At 36.1% G+C, this 15,905-nt stretch overlaps 1 protein-coding gene across 2 annotated transcripts in view; it reads left to right on the top strand.

Annotated features, from left to right (window-relative positions):
- The window catches only part of CHD1 (chromodomain helicase DNA binding protein 1), a 60,042-nt gene that overhangs the window by 28,985 nt on the left and 15,152 nt on the right, over positions 1-15,905 (top strand). For both annotated transcript variants that reach the window (XM_051782560.1, XM_051782559.1), the window contains exons 8-25: positions 538-763; positions 1,616-1,716; positions 1,976-2,154; positions 3,170-3,297; positions 3,805-4,021; positions 4,549-4,638; positions 5,455-5,645; positions 6,468-6,656; positions 6,972-7,134; positions 7,507-7,659; positions 8,127-8,198; positions 11,129-11,278; positions 11,862-12,010; positions 12,250-12,346; positions 12,464-12,559; positions 13,537-13,713; positions 13,884-14,044; positions 15,387-15,428. In XM_051782560.1, the coding sequence (XP_051638520.1) occupies positions 538-763; positions 1,616-1,716; positions 1,976-2,154; positions 3,170-3,297; positions 3,805-4,021; positions 4,549-4,638; positions 5,455-5,645; positions 6,468-6,656; positions 6,972-7,134; positions 7,507-7,659; positions 8,127-8,198; positions 11,129-11,278; positions 11,862-12,010; positions 12,250-12,346; positions 12,464-12,559; positions 13,537-13,713; positions 13,884-14,044; positions 15,387-15,428 (2,581 nt within the window). The remainder of the gene's footprint in view (positions 1-537; positions 764-1,615; positions 1,717-1,975; positions 2,155-3,169; positions 3,298-3,804; positions 4,022-4,548; positions 4,639-5,454; positions 5,646-6,467; positions 6,657-6,971; positions 7,135-7,506; positions 7,660-8,126; positions 8,199-11,128; positions 11,279-11,861; positions 12,011-12,249; positions 12,347-12,463; positions 12,560-13,536; positions 13,714-13,883; positions 14,045-15,386; positions 15,429-15,905) is intronic.

Genomic DNA, 15,905 nt, shown 5'->3' with positions numbered 1-15,905 from the left:
TGTTTTCACAAAAAGGAACCTGTTTACTGCTGCTGCAGTACAGTCTGTACTTAATTTACATTTTTCCCCAGTAAGATAACAGAGGCAGAAAAAGTAATGAAACATGTTTAGAAAGAAACAGATTTCTAGTGTCTCTGGTAGTAGGTTTGCCATGTCTCAAGGTTGACCAAGCATAACATCTTTTGTATGCTCAGAGATGGGAATAATATAACAGAAGATGACAGTGTTAGTGGAGCATTCCCTGGTGACTTCTTTAGAAACTAGGAATCCAAATAAAATTCTCATGAGGAAAGATAAGATATTGCAGGATAGGTGTAGAAATTTTGGTTACTTTTTTGGTTGTCTTTTGATTACTTGTGCGTGTGTTGACACACCTAGATTATAATTGTTCAAATAATTGTTCAAGTACTGTAGAATGCTAGTGAATTATACGCTCATCTAAAAGTATCATCAGTTACTTTCTCTGCTGCATTTCTAACTGGTTAACTTATGGCAATGCACACTTACTCAAGGCTTATGATGTGGTTTCTTTCTCAGCCACAGGTGCTGCAACCACCATCTATGCAGTTGAAGCAGATGGTGACCCAAATGCTGGGTTTGAAAAGTCAAAGGAGCCAGGAGAAATACAGTATCTTATTAAATGGAAAGGTTGGTCACACATCCATAACACCTGGGAAACTGAGGAAACACTGAAGCAACAAAATGTTAAAGGAATGAAGAAACTGGACAATTATAAGAAAAAGGATCAAGAAACAAAACGATGGTGAATATTTTTATGTAGACTTCCATGATACTTATTTTGAAACAATATAGATGCTCTGTTGTGCTTCTGAGACCTATTGCCCGGTTTTGAGGACATAATTTTGAGTGTCTGTGCAACAGGAAGACAAAAACTTTAAAAATTGAAGCCTCTTTAATATGTTCCTGTAAGATAATTTTCTGAACCTGATTTGTGTTTGTGTGTTTTAAATGGATTTTTAACAAGAAGGGTAAATGTCTAAAAATAAATAATAAATTGTACCTTTTACTAATATTTCCATTATACTTTGATCAGAGTTCTCCAGGAATTGCTGCAGGGCTCAGTGCTTTCTTAGTGCATTAGCCATTTTCGATTACTTTGAAGAATTCTTGGCTCAAACCTGAGGTTCAAGCCTGAGAACAAAAACCTGAAGAAGTCCATGCATTTTAAAGTCACCTTTTTCATGTTCAGCTTTATTACTATATTTAATATATTCAGTGAATGCTGGTGGGATTTTTGGCAACTAATCATAAGATGGATTCTTACAGAGTGAGCCACCCTGAATACTGTTCCATGAAAATACCTCGTAAAGTACACTGCTTGTCAAGAGATTCAAGTCCTGCAGCTACCAGTGGTATTAGTCATGCAGCTAATGGAGAATACTTATTCTCAACAATAAGTATTCTCAGTCATTAATGATGAGGCACCTAGGCCAGATGCAGCCACTTTGTAGTAGGAATTTTTGTTGTCCCTTCCAAAAAGCTTTATAAGGAAGACTCCCTATGATGGTTACATTCAGAGCTATAGAGTTCCTGATTTTTCTTAGTTTTAGAACTATACAGCATGTTAAGTGTTGTAAATTAATTCCTGTTACAGGCTGAAAAATGCATCTCCAGAAGATGTGGAATATTACAACTGCCAGCAGGAGCTTACAGATGATCTACATAAACAATATCAGATAGTGGAAAGAATAATTGGTATGTTACAAACTTGCAGACAGAAAACAAGGTCAAGAATTCTGTATGTTCTCAGGTTATGTTGTATTGGTAGTTAAGAAATTTAGAATATGGATATCACTAACTTTCTAATCCAGTACAAAACTTCAGATAAAGAGAAAAGCTGTCATACTGTCTGTGCTGTGAAGCTAGCTTCTGTTGTATTATTACCTAAAATGAACATGCTCATAAGAGTATAGAAGTAAAAAGCTGATCAGATCTCTCTGGTACTTTTCTGCAGCTCATTCAAATCAGAAATCAGCAGCTGGTTATCCAGACTACTACTGTAAATGGCAGGGTCTCCCTTACTCAGAATGTAGCTGGGAAGATGGAGCTCTCATTGCCAAAAAGTTTCAGGCACGCATTGATGAGTACTTCAGCAGAAATCAATCCAAGACCACTCCCTTTAAGGATTGCAAGGTGAGTTTGTAATTCACAATGGATTTATAAACAGTTGTACTGGGTCTGACTGATGTGGAATTCATTTTTTTCAGAGCAGCTTCTACGGCCTGTGTTCTAGATTTGTAGCCTTAAACGGGGTTGACAACAGACAAGTGTTTTGGCTGCTGCTGAACGGCCCTTGCACTGTATCAAGGCCTTCTCTGTGCCTTGTGTCATCCTCACCATGAGTGGGCTGGGAGGCAACACAGCAGTACAACTGACCCCCAACTGACCAGAGACACTTGGTGCTATTAGTGTCAGCAGTAAAACTGGGTGGGCTCAGCAAGAGGTGGCTGTTGCTTGGAGACTTGCTGATCATCAGTCTGCTGGTGAATTAATGTGTGACTTACCTTCTGTCACTTGTGGGGTTTTCTTTTCTTCGTGGTTTTTTATATTGGTTGCGTGGGTGGTTTATTTTTCACCCAGTAAACTTCTTATTTTGACCCACAATTTTGTTCTCACTTTCACCTTGTCAGTTCTTTCCCCTGTCTCTCTGGGGTGAAAACCAAGCAACTGGTTGGCAGCTTGGTTCCAACAGATTGTTAGCCAGGTTCAAGCTACCACACCAGTTGCAATAGTAAAAGGGTGAAATTCTTCTATGAATCTAGATATGAGATACATACTATGAATTTTTCTGGAAGGATTTCAGAATAACAATAATGATGTATAGTACTACGTATGGAAAATAGCACCACTAAGGGTAGTTTTTTGTAGATACCAGTCCCCTGCATTTTTACTAGCAATCAAAGATGGGTTTGTTTAGTATTGTAGTGTATTTTGAAAGTAAACTTTGTATGAGTCACTCCTGTTGTGAAATTTAGATTAGCAATCAAAGTAATTTCAACTTGCAAATTACTTGGTGGTTTTATATGGCCTCGATGGATAAAAACTAGAGTTGATGACCTAGTGGATACCTACTGTTATTTTTTCTGTAGAAAGTCATTTTGGTAACTGCAGCCAGTACTAGGACTGGTGATCAATTTGCTTTTCACAGGTTCTAAAACAGAGGCCACGGTTTGTTGCACTGAAAAAGCAACCGTCTTACATTGGAGGACATGAAAATCTAGAGTTACGAGATTATCAGTTAAATGGATTGAATTGGCTTGCTCATTCATGGTGCAAGTAAGTATAGTCTGAAATGAGTTTGTTTGTTTGTAAATTGTAAGCATTTGTAAAACATTTTCATACCATAAGCTCAAAGTACAGGTCTGAGGGGAGTGGTTTTGCTTAACATTCTGTAGCTGTTCTCAAAAAAACCCAACTAAGATCTGTTGTTACTTTGCTTTTAGTTTCTATATGATGTCATATTTTCAGAAAAGCAAACAAATCTAAAACAGTAAAACAAGAAAACCCAGAGCAAGCTCTTCTGAAATGTCAACATTAGTGTTATACTTTTAAAATAATACTCACAAGGAATACTTGCAAGCTTTTTGTTAATTTAAGGAAGGGGGGATTGGAAATAGCTTTTATGGAAAAAGAATTAAGTTTCTTCAGAATGTATAGTTGCAAAATCTTGAAAACGTGGATCATCAGTGGGTCTTACACTCAAAAGAGAATAGTTTCGTCTTATCCAATCCTTCCCCCTCTTTACACGTCCCCTGAATTGTTTTGTTTTGTTTTGTTGTTTAGAGGGAATAGCTGTATTCTCGCAGATGAAATGGGTCTGGGTAAAACAATACAAACAATTTCTTTCCTGAACTACCTGTTTCACGAACATCAGCTGTATGGGCCTTTCTTACTGGTCGTACCACTTTCTACCTTGACATCTTGGCAAAGAGAAATTCAAACTTGGGCTCCTCAGATGAATGCTGTAGTTTACTTGGGAGATATAACTAGCAGAAATATGGTGAGTGTCTCTCTTTATCATTGGAAAGTCTTGTACATAAAAAGACTCACCTTTTTGGTTAGGACTGAGCAAATATTCCCTGACTTTAAGATGCAAATTGAAAGCTTAGATTTTGATTTTATGTAAATATGTGTGAGAAATTTCTTCTGCTTAATAATAAACAGAATTAAAAATTTGAAACTTGCATTTGAAAACTAATTGTCTTCTTTCGTGTGATTATTTAGGTGGGTATAGTAAAAATAAATAAGAAAGCCAGTCATGAGCTTAGTTTATTTTCTGAAAGGTTGTTGGTTTGTTTTCTTAATGTTAGTAATCCTATCCATAAAAGTAAAAAATTATTGTGTATGTCGTGTGTGTGTGTGTATATACATATATATACATAAAATGTAAATATGTGTTTTGGCCTTCTGTTTTGTTATCATGTTAATGTACGCTACTTAACATCTACATCACTGCAGTGCTAAAGTTGATTCCAGTCAACAAGACCTTTTTTCTGTAGCTTATAGGTTGTTTGATTCTTTTTGTAGATAAGAACTCATGAATGGATGCATCCACAGACCAAGAGATTAAAGTTTAACATACTTCTAACAACATACGAAATTTTGCTGAAGGATAAGGTAATTGCACTTCTTTGGGGAGATAAAATAATTTCTCTAGTATAGAATTCTCTTTAGACCTGCATGTATTTCATTTGTGGATCATTAAATTTATGGAGAGTGTTTGGGGTTTTGAGTTTTATTTCTTGGAAGGACTTTTCTTTTTTAAGCACTTCAGGATTTTATGTATGTATGATAAGGCTTTCAGCCCTTTTCCACATTGTGAAGTGGGCAACACTTCGTTTTCTCCAGTTTTCTTGAGTCTCATTACTGTGATAATTCTCTCCCATCTTCAAGCTCTACTTCTTTGCAGACCACTCTCAAGGAGCTGAAAAAGAACCCAACCCCTAGCCCCAAATATGATATAGAAATATGAAATCACATATAGTTTTTCTGTGATATTGTGCAAAAGGTATACATGTTCATTTATTAATACTGTCTGTGTAGTGGCAGCACACAGAGTTATTGTTAATCCTCTAACAGTATGTGAAAATTTTTACAGATATTCAGAAAGCAGACCGTTTTTCCTTTGTACATGCTGGGAAGTAGTAGTCAATAGTGATTTTTTTTTTCCCCACTATGTAAATATTATTTTGGGTCAGACTTTTGGCCACTTCTTTAAATTATAAATTTAACTTGGCTTTCTTGGGATGTCTGCATGCTTTTCATTGAACCTGGCAAGTGTAAAAGCCATAATTAGTACTAAAAACATATAGCTGTCCATAATTTATTGAAATAAACCAAGAAATGATGCTGTTTATAGCTTGATTATATAGTGTGGAAAATTATGTAATATGTAATTTGTATAATGTTTCCCCCCTTCTTCATTTCTTTAAGTCATTCCTGGGTGGTCTGAATTGGGCATTCATAGGAGTTGACGAGGCGCATCGTTTAAAAAATGACGACTCTCTTCTGTACAAAACTTTAATAGACTTCAAGTCTAACCACCGTCTTCTTATTACTGGAACCCCTCTGCAAAACTCCCTCAAAGAGCTTTGGTCTTTGTTGCACTTCATCATGCCAGAAAAGTAAGAAAGAGTTTTCTGTCAAGTTTGTTCTTGTGAAGTAGAGTAGTGATTTGAGAATCGGTAGAGCTAAAGAGTTCTACTGAAAGGTAATTTAAATAATCTTTGTAAAGTAGGTGCATATCTTTTCATGCTGCTTCAAGTAAATAACGCTGGTAGAAGTTGTCACCTTTTCCCATTTTATCAAAAGTGCACAAAAATGATGGATTGATGAATCAGAACCTGGAAAAAAGGCTTCATCTTAACCCAGGAAGAGAACTGCATGGATTTACTCAGGGGAAGCAGAATGGAATTTTTTCTGTGTTAGCACTGTTAATGAAAACAAATTTGTACCAAGATGCCCAGTATCCTGTGGTTCAGTCAGATAGCTGGTTTTCCCATATGTTTGCATACTGTAAGTTTACTGTATTGACCTTATTTTGTACTGATCTGTTTAGACCTAGGGTAAAATAGAGCTTGTGTGTAAAAGCACGTGTTCCTGTCAGATATCTTGTAGGTGCCGATCGCCATAGCTCTCTTGGAGCCGTGGATTGTACTGACTTCTTGGAACTTTACAAGCAAAGCTATTGTGGCTGAGTGGCTTCATTTGATCACAAAGTCTGTCCTAATCTGTTAGCACAGACCACAGCTACACTTCAGCTAGACCATACAAGCTGCAACACATAAGTAGATTAATAAACAAAACAGAAGGGAGTAGGAAAGAAATCTGAATGTGTGTTTGCTCTTATGATATATTTATGCACATTGTGTATTTATGTTACCTTTCTTACCTTATGTTATTTACAGTATGTCACTGTTTTGTGCTCATGCATTGTTATGTTAAAGGTTTTCCTCGTGGGAAGATTTTGAAGAGGAGCATGGCAAAGGGAGAGAGTATGGTTATGCAAGTCTTCACAAAGAGCTTGAGCCATTTCTGCTGAGAAGAGTTAAAAAAGATGTAGAAAAATCTTTACCTGCTAAAGTTGAGCAAATTCTGAGAATGGAAATGAGTGCGTTGCAGAAACAATACTACAAGTATGTACCATTTCGTTGTAAATTGTGCTGTTTCAGTGATATGCCTACCTGCAGTTTACTGAATTATAATGGTTTTTATACTGTACAGAAGTCGAGGCTTCTGCAGGGTTTCACAGCAAGACAAATCTGTGAAGCAAGGGCGCAGGAATTATGGTGGTCTAATGTCTATTCACGTAGTTTCTTTTGTTTGGAATATTTAGACATTCTTTTAGGAGCTGCTCTTTTTCTTTACCTTGTTCATATTTTGAGAGTTTACGTCTGTCTTGCTTCCACATATGGTTAGAAGTTACTAATATTGTACCTCTTATATCATAGGTGGATTTTAACCAGAAATTACAAAGCCCTCAGCAAAGGTTCAAAAGGCAGTACCTCAGGCTTTTTGAACATCATGATGGAACTCAAGAAGTGTTGCAACCATTGCTACCTCATTAAACCACCAGATGATAATGAATTCTATAATAAACAGGAGGCCTTACAGGTAATGTCACTTTTTAATTAAAAAAAAAAAAGAAACGTTTTACATCACACAATTTTATAGTGCTCTAGCACTTTATTAATTCTTATTGAATTGGAAAATGTTTATGCTGGGTTTTTACACTAAAGTAATTTTTGTTTCTTAATTGGAACTGAATAATTAACAGAGAATTGATTCAATAAATCTCCCTAGTTTCAATTACGTATTATCATAATAAATGTTTTAAACTGTAGAAGTCTTAAGAGTGTTGAAATTTGCCTTCTTTTTTTTCTGCTCACAGTAATAGAAAGAAAAGCAAACCTTATAACCAACCTCAGAGTATACTGGTGTTGAGATTAATTTATTTTGCAATATGTGTTTCTTGTTTTCATGTAGCATTTAATACGTAGCAGCGGGAAACTAATCCTTCTTGACAAACTACTGATTCGTCTGCGAGAACGCGGCAACAGAGTTCTGATTTTCTCACAGATGGTGAGGATGCTGGACATCCTGGCAGAATATCTGAAATACCGTCAATTCCCATTTCAGGTAAGAATCTTGGTGGTAGTAGCAGTGAGAAGCTTTGATCTTGAATATAAGAAAAATCTTTTCTCTCCTGTGAGGGTACCCAAGCACTGGAACAGGATTATCCAGAGGTTAAGAAATCTCCATCCCCTCTGGAGGTTCAAAGGATACCTGGACATGACCCTGCCTGAGTAGGGCATTTAGACAAAATGAACCCCGGCAGTTCTTTCCAGCCTAAACTGTTTGTGATTTTTGACCTTTACCCCTTGGCTTAAGAAAACATGGGAATAAAATGTATTCTTTTTCTAACAGAGCTGTTGCTCTGTGATAAATAGTACCTTGAAATTTAACAGATGAATTAAAAATTATGTGAAGTGTTTTGATTATTTTTTTCCCTTCACATAGCAGCTTTAGCAGCTGAGAATTAAGTTGCTCTGATTTTGAATATAGTATAAGAATTACTTTTTAAATATAATTGTTCATTTCTTTAGAGACTTGATGGATCAATAAAAGGGGAATTGAGGAAACAAGCACTGGATCATTTTAATGCAGAAGGATCAGAGGTATGGTATTTTTTTTCCTGAGGGATCTGTTTTATTTTTTCCCAAGAAGTATAAGAAAACATTTCACAAAAAAGGAAGGCTGAGAAAAGTGAGGAATATATCAGTAGTGTTGAAAATTCATTGATACTGCCTAGCATATAAGGTTTATATAAACTCTTTTATTAAGAAGAGGCTAAGTAGAAAACACATAAATTAGGAAAATGGTAGCGAAGTACTCTGTAAATGGTGCAGAATTTTAACCTCAGCTTTGTTCCTGTGTAGAACAGTGTTTACAAGAGCATTGAACTTAGACAAGCAGTTAGCGTCAAAAAATTCCTTTGGCAGTGGGCAGAACTAACTTCATATATCCTTGCACAGACAACCGTATTTGAATAGTTTCAAATACGAATTCTGTTATCTTTGTTGCCACCTGTTTACTTGCCCTGGAAGAAATCTAGTAAAGAACTGATGTTTAGCAGTCCTTTGTGAGCAGCCTGTGAATATGTAGGTGTCTCTTGTGATTCCTTAGATTCTGAACTTGAACATTGGTAGCTTATTTAGCATTCCTATTATGCAAGCCATTCCATACCTTTGCTCAGCTTTAATCTTTTGTCCTACTTGCAGATTTGGGGGAAGGGAGGTTGTGTTGGTTTGACTGGTCATTGGGTTTTGGGTTCAGTTTGTTTGGTTTTTTTAATTGGTATTTGAAGGATAGCATTTGTTAGTTGCTTCTGAGCTTGTTTCTGCATTGTAAAGTGAGAAGGACTGACCTCCGTATTTGTGAAATGGAGAAGCTAATTCTATTTCAGATTTCTTACCTAGACATTGTTGATTTTTTTCTGAAATCTTCTCAGTTACATTGTATGTTTTTTGAAATGAAGAGGAATTTAAACCATGCGTTTCCAAAATTGAAGCAAACTATGTATTTGTGCAACAAAAAAGATCACATTCTTAATTTTATTTTTTATTTGTTTCCTAAAATTTCATAACATTTTGTATGGGTTTTGTGTAGTTTTTATGTTACTGGGCTAAGGGCTACCTGGAAACGTTTAAAACAATTTTCAGGACTCTTTCCTGAGCGTAATGGTTTGCTGTTTCCTGTAACTGTACTGAAAATTGTGTTTGTGTTTTTTAACCTGTTTTATTTCATCTTGGTTTTCATATATTGTTTTATTCAATGTATCAAGATCCTTCTGCAGTCTTTCATAGTTATCTGTGATTCAGTAATTCTGTATTGTCACAGGTTTTTTTCACTTTGCTTATCCCACTTTCATATTAATCATGAGTGTGTTGAACAGCATTAAACCCGGCAGAAAACTTCTGGTTCTTATCTCTTAACCAGTTACATGTGGGCTCAAGCACCTTCCCTGCTCTGACATGGTTCCCTAGTCTTCCAGGGCTTGGGGCAGAGGAGAGGGTAGGAGGGGGTCTTTGTGACATTCGAGGCTTTAAGAGTAAGGTTTTTGTACTTTTGGGCCAGTCTTTTGTTTTGTTGGGATGTTTTGGTCAGTGGTTGACATGGTTTGACCCTGGCCAGATACCAGGGGCCTATTAAAACCACTCCATTACCCTCCCTCCTCCCCTCTGCAGCTGGACAAAGGAGAGAGGAAGAAAAAAACTGGCAAAGAAATTTCATGAGTAGAGATACGGATTGAAAGAAGGCAGTGTTAATAGGCAAAACAAACTCAGAGTGAGGATAAAACTTAAATTTATTACTAACAGAATAAGAGCTAAAAAGTGAGAAATAAAACAGTCTTAAAACACAAAACACCCTCCCCCCCCCTCCTTTCAGGTCTTCCGTCCTTCCCCCTGCGGTGCAGGTAGATGGGGAATCCCAGGGAAAGGGGGGGTTGTTGTTGTTTGAGTCCATTGCTTGGGCAGCAGCTTTTTGCAGCTGACTCTTTACAGTCCAAAGGTCCTCCATAGTTTACAGGGGGACACCTGTGTTACCATGGTCTTCACCACGGGCTACGGGGGGGTGTCTCTGCAACTCCGAGTCCTTTCCCTGCTTCCGTGGGGTCCCTCCCACGGGAGACAGTCCTTGATGAACCTCTCCAGAGTGAGTCCGTCCACCCCTTGTTCTTTTCAGTCTGTTGCCCCGTGGATGACTTCCCCAAGGGGGTGCAGTCCTTCATGGATTGAGCTGTTCCAATGTGGGTCTCCCACTGAGGCCACAAGTCCTACCTGGGAAAAACTTTCTTCAGCATGGGCTTCCCTCTCCACAGGCCACAAGTCTCCAGCAGGACTTTGCTTCATTTTGGGCCTCCCACAGGGGCTCACAGCTTCCTTCATGTGTCTACCTGCTCCAGCATGGACTCCTCCATAGGCTGCAGGAGGCTTTCTGCACCCCAATGGTTCTTCATGGGCTGCAGGGTCTTCAGCTTTAAGTCTTTGGCCTGCTTCTGGGGGAGGGGGGGGAAGCCCCTCCCTCTTTCCCCCCCTCTGGCTGCACCAACCTTGGTGACTGCTTGTTCTCCCGGACTGGAATTTCTTCTGCGCCACAACCTTCTCTTCACCCCTTCTTAAATATGTTTTCACAGAAGCACCATCTCATTGGCTCAGCCTTGGCCAGCAGCAGGAAATCCCCTCCTGGAACTGGCTACCATTGGCTTTTCACAGGACAGTGAAAGCTTCTACTAGCTTCTAACAGAAGCCACCTTAATAGCCCCCTTACCCCCGCTACTAAAACCCAGCCACAATAACCCATGACAGTGGTCATCTTCTAGGATGCTGCTTCCTTTAAACTGTTGAGAAGTCAGTAACTATCTATGAAAGAAAATGAGAATCAGTGTTTGCTTTATACTTAAAAAAGCTTTAACCATAAAACAGTTATGGAATTGGTAGTATGTGATTTTGTAGTCTACCCTACGTACTGCATAAATGTTATATTGGTTCCTTTAAGAATATTACAGTCATTGGATAGAAAACTATTTCTTATTTTATGATTTCAGGACTTCTGCTTTTTACTGTCCACCAGAGCTGGAGGATTAGGTATCAACTTGGCATCTGCTGATACTGTGGTTATATTTGATTCTGACTGGAATCCCCAGAACGATCTGCAAGCACAGGCTAGAGCACACAGGATTGGACAGAAGAAACAGGTATACACACTCAGCTTTAAGCTCCAGACCTAAAGCAGGGTTATGTACATTAGCTGTTTACTCTCTGGCTGCACTATTCTGTCTTCATGTATTTTTGAGAATAACTAATACTTTCTGCATTTGGCCAAATATATTAGGAGTGCTCACTTTTTTTTCTAAATCTCCATATAGGGACAAATCATATAGCAACTGTGGTATTTGGATGGGAGAGGGAGAAGAGTTGTGGGCTTGTCTTGGCATCATGTCATTGTAGAAAATAGCTGCTATATCAGACACATCCCCCTTGCTTAAGAATTTCTTAGTTCTCTTCAGGATTGTTTCTTTCTTGCAGAAGACATACCATAAAAATTAGAAATATGACATTATTACCTGTAGCAATGCTTGTGCGGAGTCACTGAAGTTAATGAAAGATAGGTGTAAGAGTTTACTTATCTGAGATTTTTTAAATGTTTCTCTAAAGACTGTGGTAACATGATTGAACCAGTATTTCATATTTGAAACCCATCAATAAATTCTGAAGATATGCCGTGAAGACTGAGTTTTCTCCTTGCTGTTGCTTACTTTTTTTTTTAAATACACACAGGTAAATATTTATCGACTAGTCACAAAAGGATCAGTGGAAGAAGATATTCTTGAACGAGCCAAGAAAAAGATGGTATTAGATCATTTAGTAATTCAGAGAATGGACACTACAGGGAAAACTGTACTACATACTGGCTCTACTCCTTCAAGGTATATTTGTGTTTGTTTCTATACCAACCCACCCTTAGGAATATTTCACTCTGTTAATGAAAGGCAAAGTAAGGTTAATGCAAAGTCTTTGTAGATTTTTATTTGCATGTTAAATATATATCTTAAATATATGGAGAGTTTTTATTTAACAGTGAAAAGTCTTAAATGACTTATGATTGTAGAGAACTTTTTCAAGTTAATAAGTTAAAGTGTTTTTCCTGAAATGTCATTTATTTCAGCTCAACACCTTTTAATAAGGAGGAGTTATCAGCGATCTTGAAGTTTGGTGCTGAGGAACTTTTTAAAGAACCTGAAGGGGAAGAACAGGAGCCCCAAGTAAGCAGTGTTACTGGACTAGATAGATAAAACAGCCAAAAGTATGTATGAATTATTTAACTGTAAAGAAAAACTTCTCTGGGGTTCTGTGTTTTTTTGGGGTTTTTTTATCCATAGGAAATGGATATAGATGAAATCTTGAAGAGAGCTGAAACTCGGGAAAATGAGCCAGGTCCATTAACTGTAGGAGATGAGTTGCTTTCACAGTTCAAGGTATGACTTCGTTCTCTCCTTCCTACTGTAATTATACTTTTGTTTATAAACAGTACCGTTTCTCTTTCGTGTACCTATCTGTCTCTTCATTCTTAGGAAATAGATGCGTGAGTCAACTCTCTATCACTTCCTAATAAAATATCTTCACCAATACATGGTACCTACCACCAGTATAAGCAATTAAAAATATGTGCTGTATTTTGATAATAAAAAGATATATTTATGGATGTGTTGATTATTAGATTTCTAAGTAGTTATGTGTTTTATTTACTGCCTTTGTCAAGCAGCTCTAGTATCACTGAATGCAATATATAGTTTGTGTTTCGTAGTTGATAATTTCTCCAAGTAGCTTTTAGCCCTGAAGTAAACTTGAACATCAGGTATTTCTGAGTGTTATCAGTTAAACACAGAAAAAAAAAAAGCAGAAAAAAAAAGCAAAGCATGATATATTTGTTTAGTTCAGGAAATTATTAAATAACTCTCCTGCTGATTGCTTATTCACAACATATTTTTATATCTACAGTGTATTAATGTTTGGTTAGTTTTATGTTGTTATAGTTTCACATTAAGTCAGGCATTCAAATGTTGTTAGCCCTATTTTGAGGTTAAACAACAATCATACAGCCACAAGGGAGTTGTTTCACTGTGCATCCATATTAGTCAACTTTTAAATGAAGAAAAAGATTCTCATTTCTCATCTTAACCCATGTTGAAAGGAGTTTATCTTTCCTAAATGAAGAAAAATACTTTCATGAGAGACTTGTTTCATTGTTTCATGAAGCAAGTTCTATGTGTAAATTTTACGTAGATTATAAAACAAGAGCATATATATAAATAGAACTATAAATATATAATATGTATAAATGCATAAAATATGCTGTCTGTAACTCTGTGTTCCTAAAATAGTAGTTGATCAGTCTTTTTCAAATAGAGTCATGTGTTAATTTGATGAAAATATGTATATTCTGATATACAAGGTGGCCAACTTTTCCAATATGGATGAAGATGATATTGAGCTGGAACCAGAAAGAAATTCAAGAAATTGGGAAGAAATAATTCCAGAGGTCCAAAGGCGAAGAATAGAAGAGGAAGAAAGACAGAAAGAACTTGAAGAAATATACATGCTCCCAAGGATGAGAAACTGTGCAAAACAGGTGTCTCTTAGTTCTGACTTGTTGTTGACTCTGTTGCTGTTGGTTTAGTTTGTTGCTGTTGGGATTTGGGTTTTCTTTTCCTTTTCTGAACACATTTTTTGACAGGGTAGGTAAAACTTACTTATGTTTGTTAATCACATAGCTTTTAACTACTTATTCTGGAATTCTAGATAAGCTTTAATGGAAGTGAAGGGAGGCGCAGTAGGAGCAGAAGATACTCTGGATCTGATAGCGATTCCATCTCAGAAAGAAAAAGGCCAAAAAAACGTGGAAGACCACGAACTATTCCTCGAGAAAATATTAAAGGATTTAGCGATGCAGAGATCAGGCGGTAAGATACAGGACCACAAGTCATGTTTGAAGGGGCAAGAAATTACCATTTTTATTAACATGTTTATTATTATTAGGCTTGAAAATACAGAAGGCAGTCTATTTTTATGGAAATTGTCTGAAATTTTTTTATTCTAGGCATTTAATGTTTTTACCTTTTGTACTTTGTGGTGCTGACATAGTGAACTGTCATGGCAAGAATTTGAACCCATTTTAATGAGGTATAAAATTAGGTTTGAAAAATACTCTTGATTGGTTTATTTTAATTCCTGCAACACATGAAGACAGTGATTTCACTGTGTGATCTCTGACAGTGATTTTACAATGGGTGAACTTTTCTTTTGTAAAAAAATAAGCAAAATAGTCTACTTCTCACCATTTTATCTAAAAGCTGCAGTGCTGAAAGAATATGTAAATCTATTTGGTGACAAATGAAAAAAAATTGAGTGGATTTTCTGGGTTTTTTAAATTCTTGGCACTGTAATTGAATTGTTATATCATGCTTTTTAAAATTAAATATATAAAATCTTATTTGAAACTTGTACTACTATTGGTCCCTTCAGTATTTGCTAAATATTTGCTAAAATATTTTTTGGTAGTAGGAGGAATTGTTTTGCTTTACATTTTTGGGTTTGTGAAATGCTACTTTACTTCTGAAATCTAAGTATGCATGTTTCTCTAAAATGCTGTAAAGCTTTCAAAATATTTTGACTTGAAGAATAACTTTTAAAATCCTTTTTGCATTTCCATGTCATCTGACAAGACAACGAATTGGGACTTTTTTCAAGGCTATTATTGTGCTTGCACTAGCAATCTGAGACCTTGGTTATTGAGGAAATTTTCTTTCTTTTTTTAAATTATTTTTATTTATTTTTATTTAATTGTCTTTCTATTCTAACTGGTATCTCCAGTTTCTTTCCATCACTTAGACATTTCAACACAGAGTATTTTTCATGTCATTTTCCAAAATCTTCCAGTTAACCTGTTGCAGATTGCTCCTTTTAAGAACTATATCACTATATAATGCATAACATAATGTCTGAAATATTGATATACTGTAAATACGCATTCAGTTTTTATGATTAGATACATACAGCTGCTGAATCTTTGGAGTTTTGAAATTAATAAAGTAATTTCTGAAATAAATTATACCTTCTATTGTTTTATTTACATCATTTCTTAAACTGATAAAACTGACTTTGTTTGGGTTATCCAAGTATATGAAACTGCCCTCCTCACTGTACCTTCCCCCCTATTGCCAATATATAATTTTTAAACAATTTTAAAAGCAATGTAGTTTGTTAAGAATATATTTAAATGGCAAAATTATTTTCTCTTACTAGGTTTATCAAGAGTTACAAGAAATTTGGTGGCCCTCTTGAAAGGTAAAGTTGTTTGGTGATTATTTGTGTAGCAATTTGGAATCTTGTTTTCATAAAAATTGGAATGTACCGTGAAACCTTAGGCAGTAGAGAAAATACATCATCTGTTTTTTTGCCTTGAATATAGCATGACTTTAGCTGACGGTCTTTCACTTTTTCATGTATGGTATGTGTGCAAACAGCTACCCAACAGACCTTTCCATTTGCAGGAATACTTACTCTCTTTCTTTATGTTTACCTGCTGACTTGTTTTATCTTCATTTGTGATAGTCATTCAGTTGTCATGTTTGATAACCTGTTAAAAGCCTATCAGTTTACCCACTGTCAGTGTTGCATTTTTCGTATTGAAATTTTCATATTTCTTCATTATTCCTATTTTAAGAAAAACTTCCCAACCTTATTTTCATTAAAAATATTAATAGTTCATATGAAAATATGATACATATATATATATATGATATAATGATTCCTTTTCTAAAG

This window comes from Manacus candei, unplaced genomic scaffold, assembly GCF_025592945.1.
Source record: "Manacus candei isolate 608988 ecotype Guabito, Panama unplaced genomic scaffold, ASM2559294v1 h1tg000016l, whole genome shotgun sequence".
In the NCBI taxonomy this organism is placed as follows: domain Eukaryota; kingdom Metazoa; phylum Chordata; class Aves; order Passeriformes; family Pipridae; genus Manacus; species Manacus candei.
The sequence above is the reverse complement of the archived record's forward strand: the minus strand, read 5'-3'. Positions and strand labels throughout refer to the sequence as shown.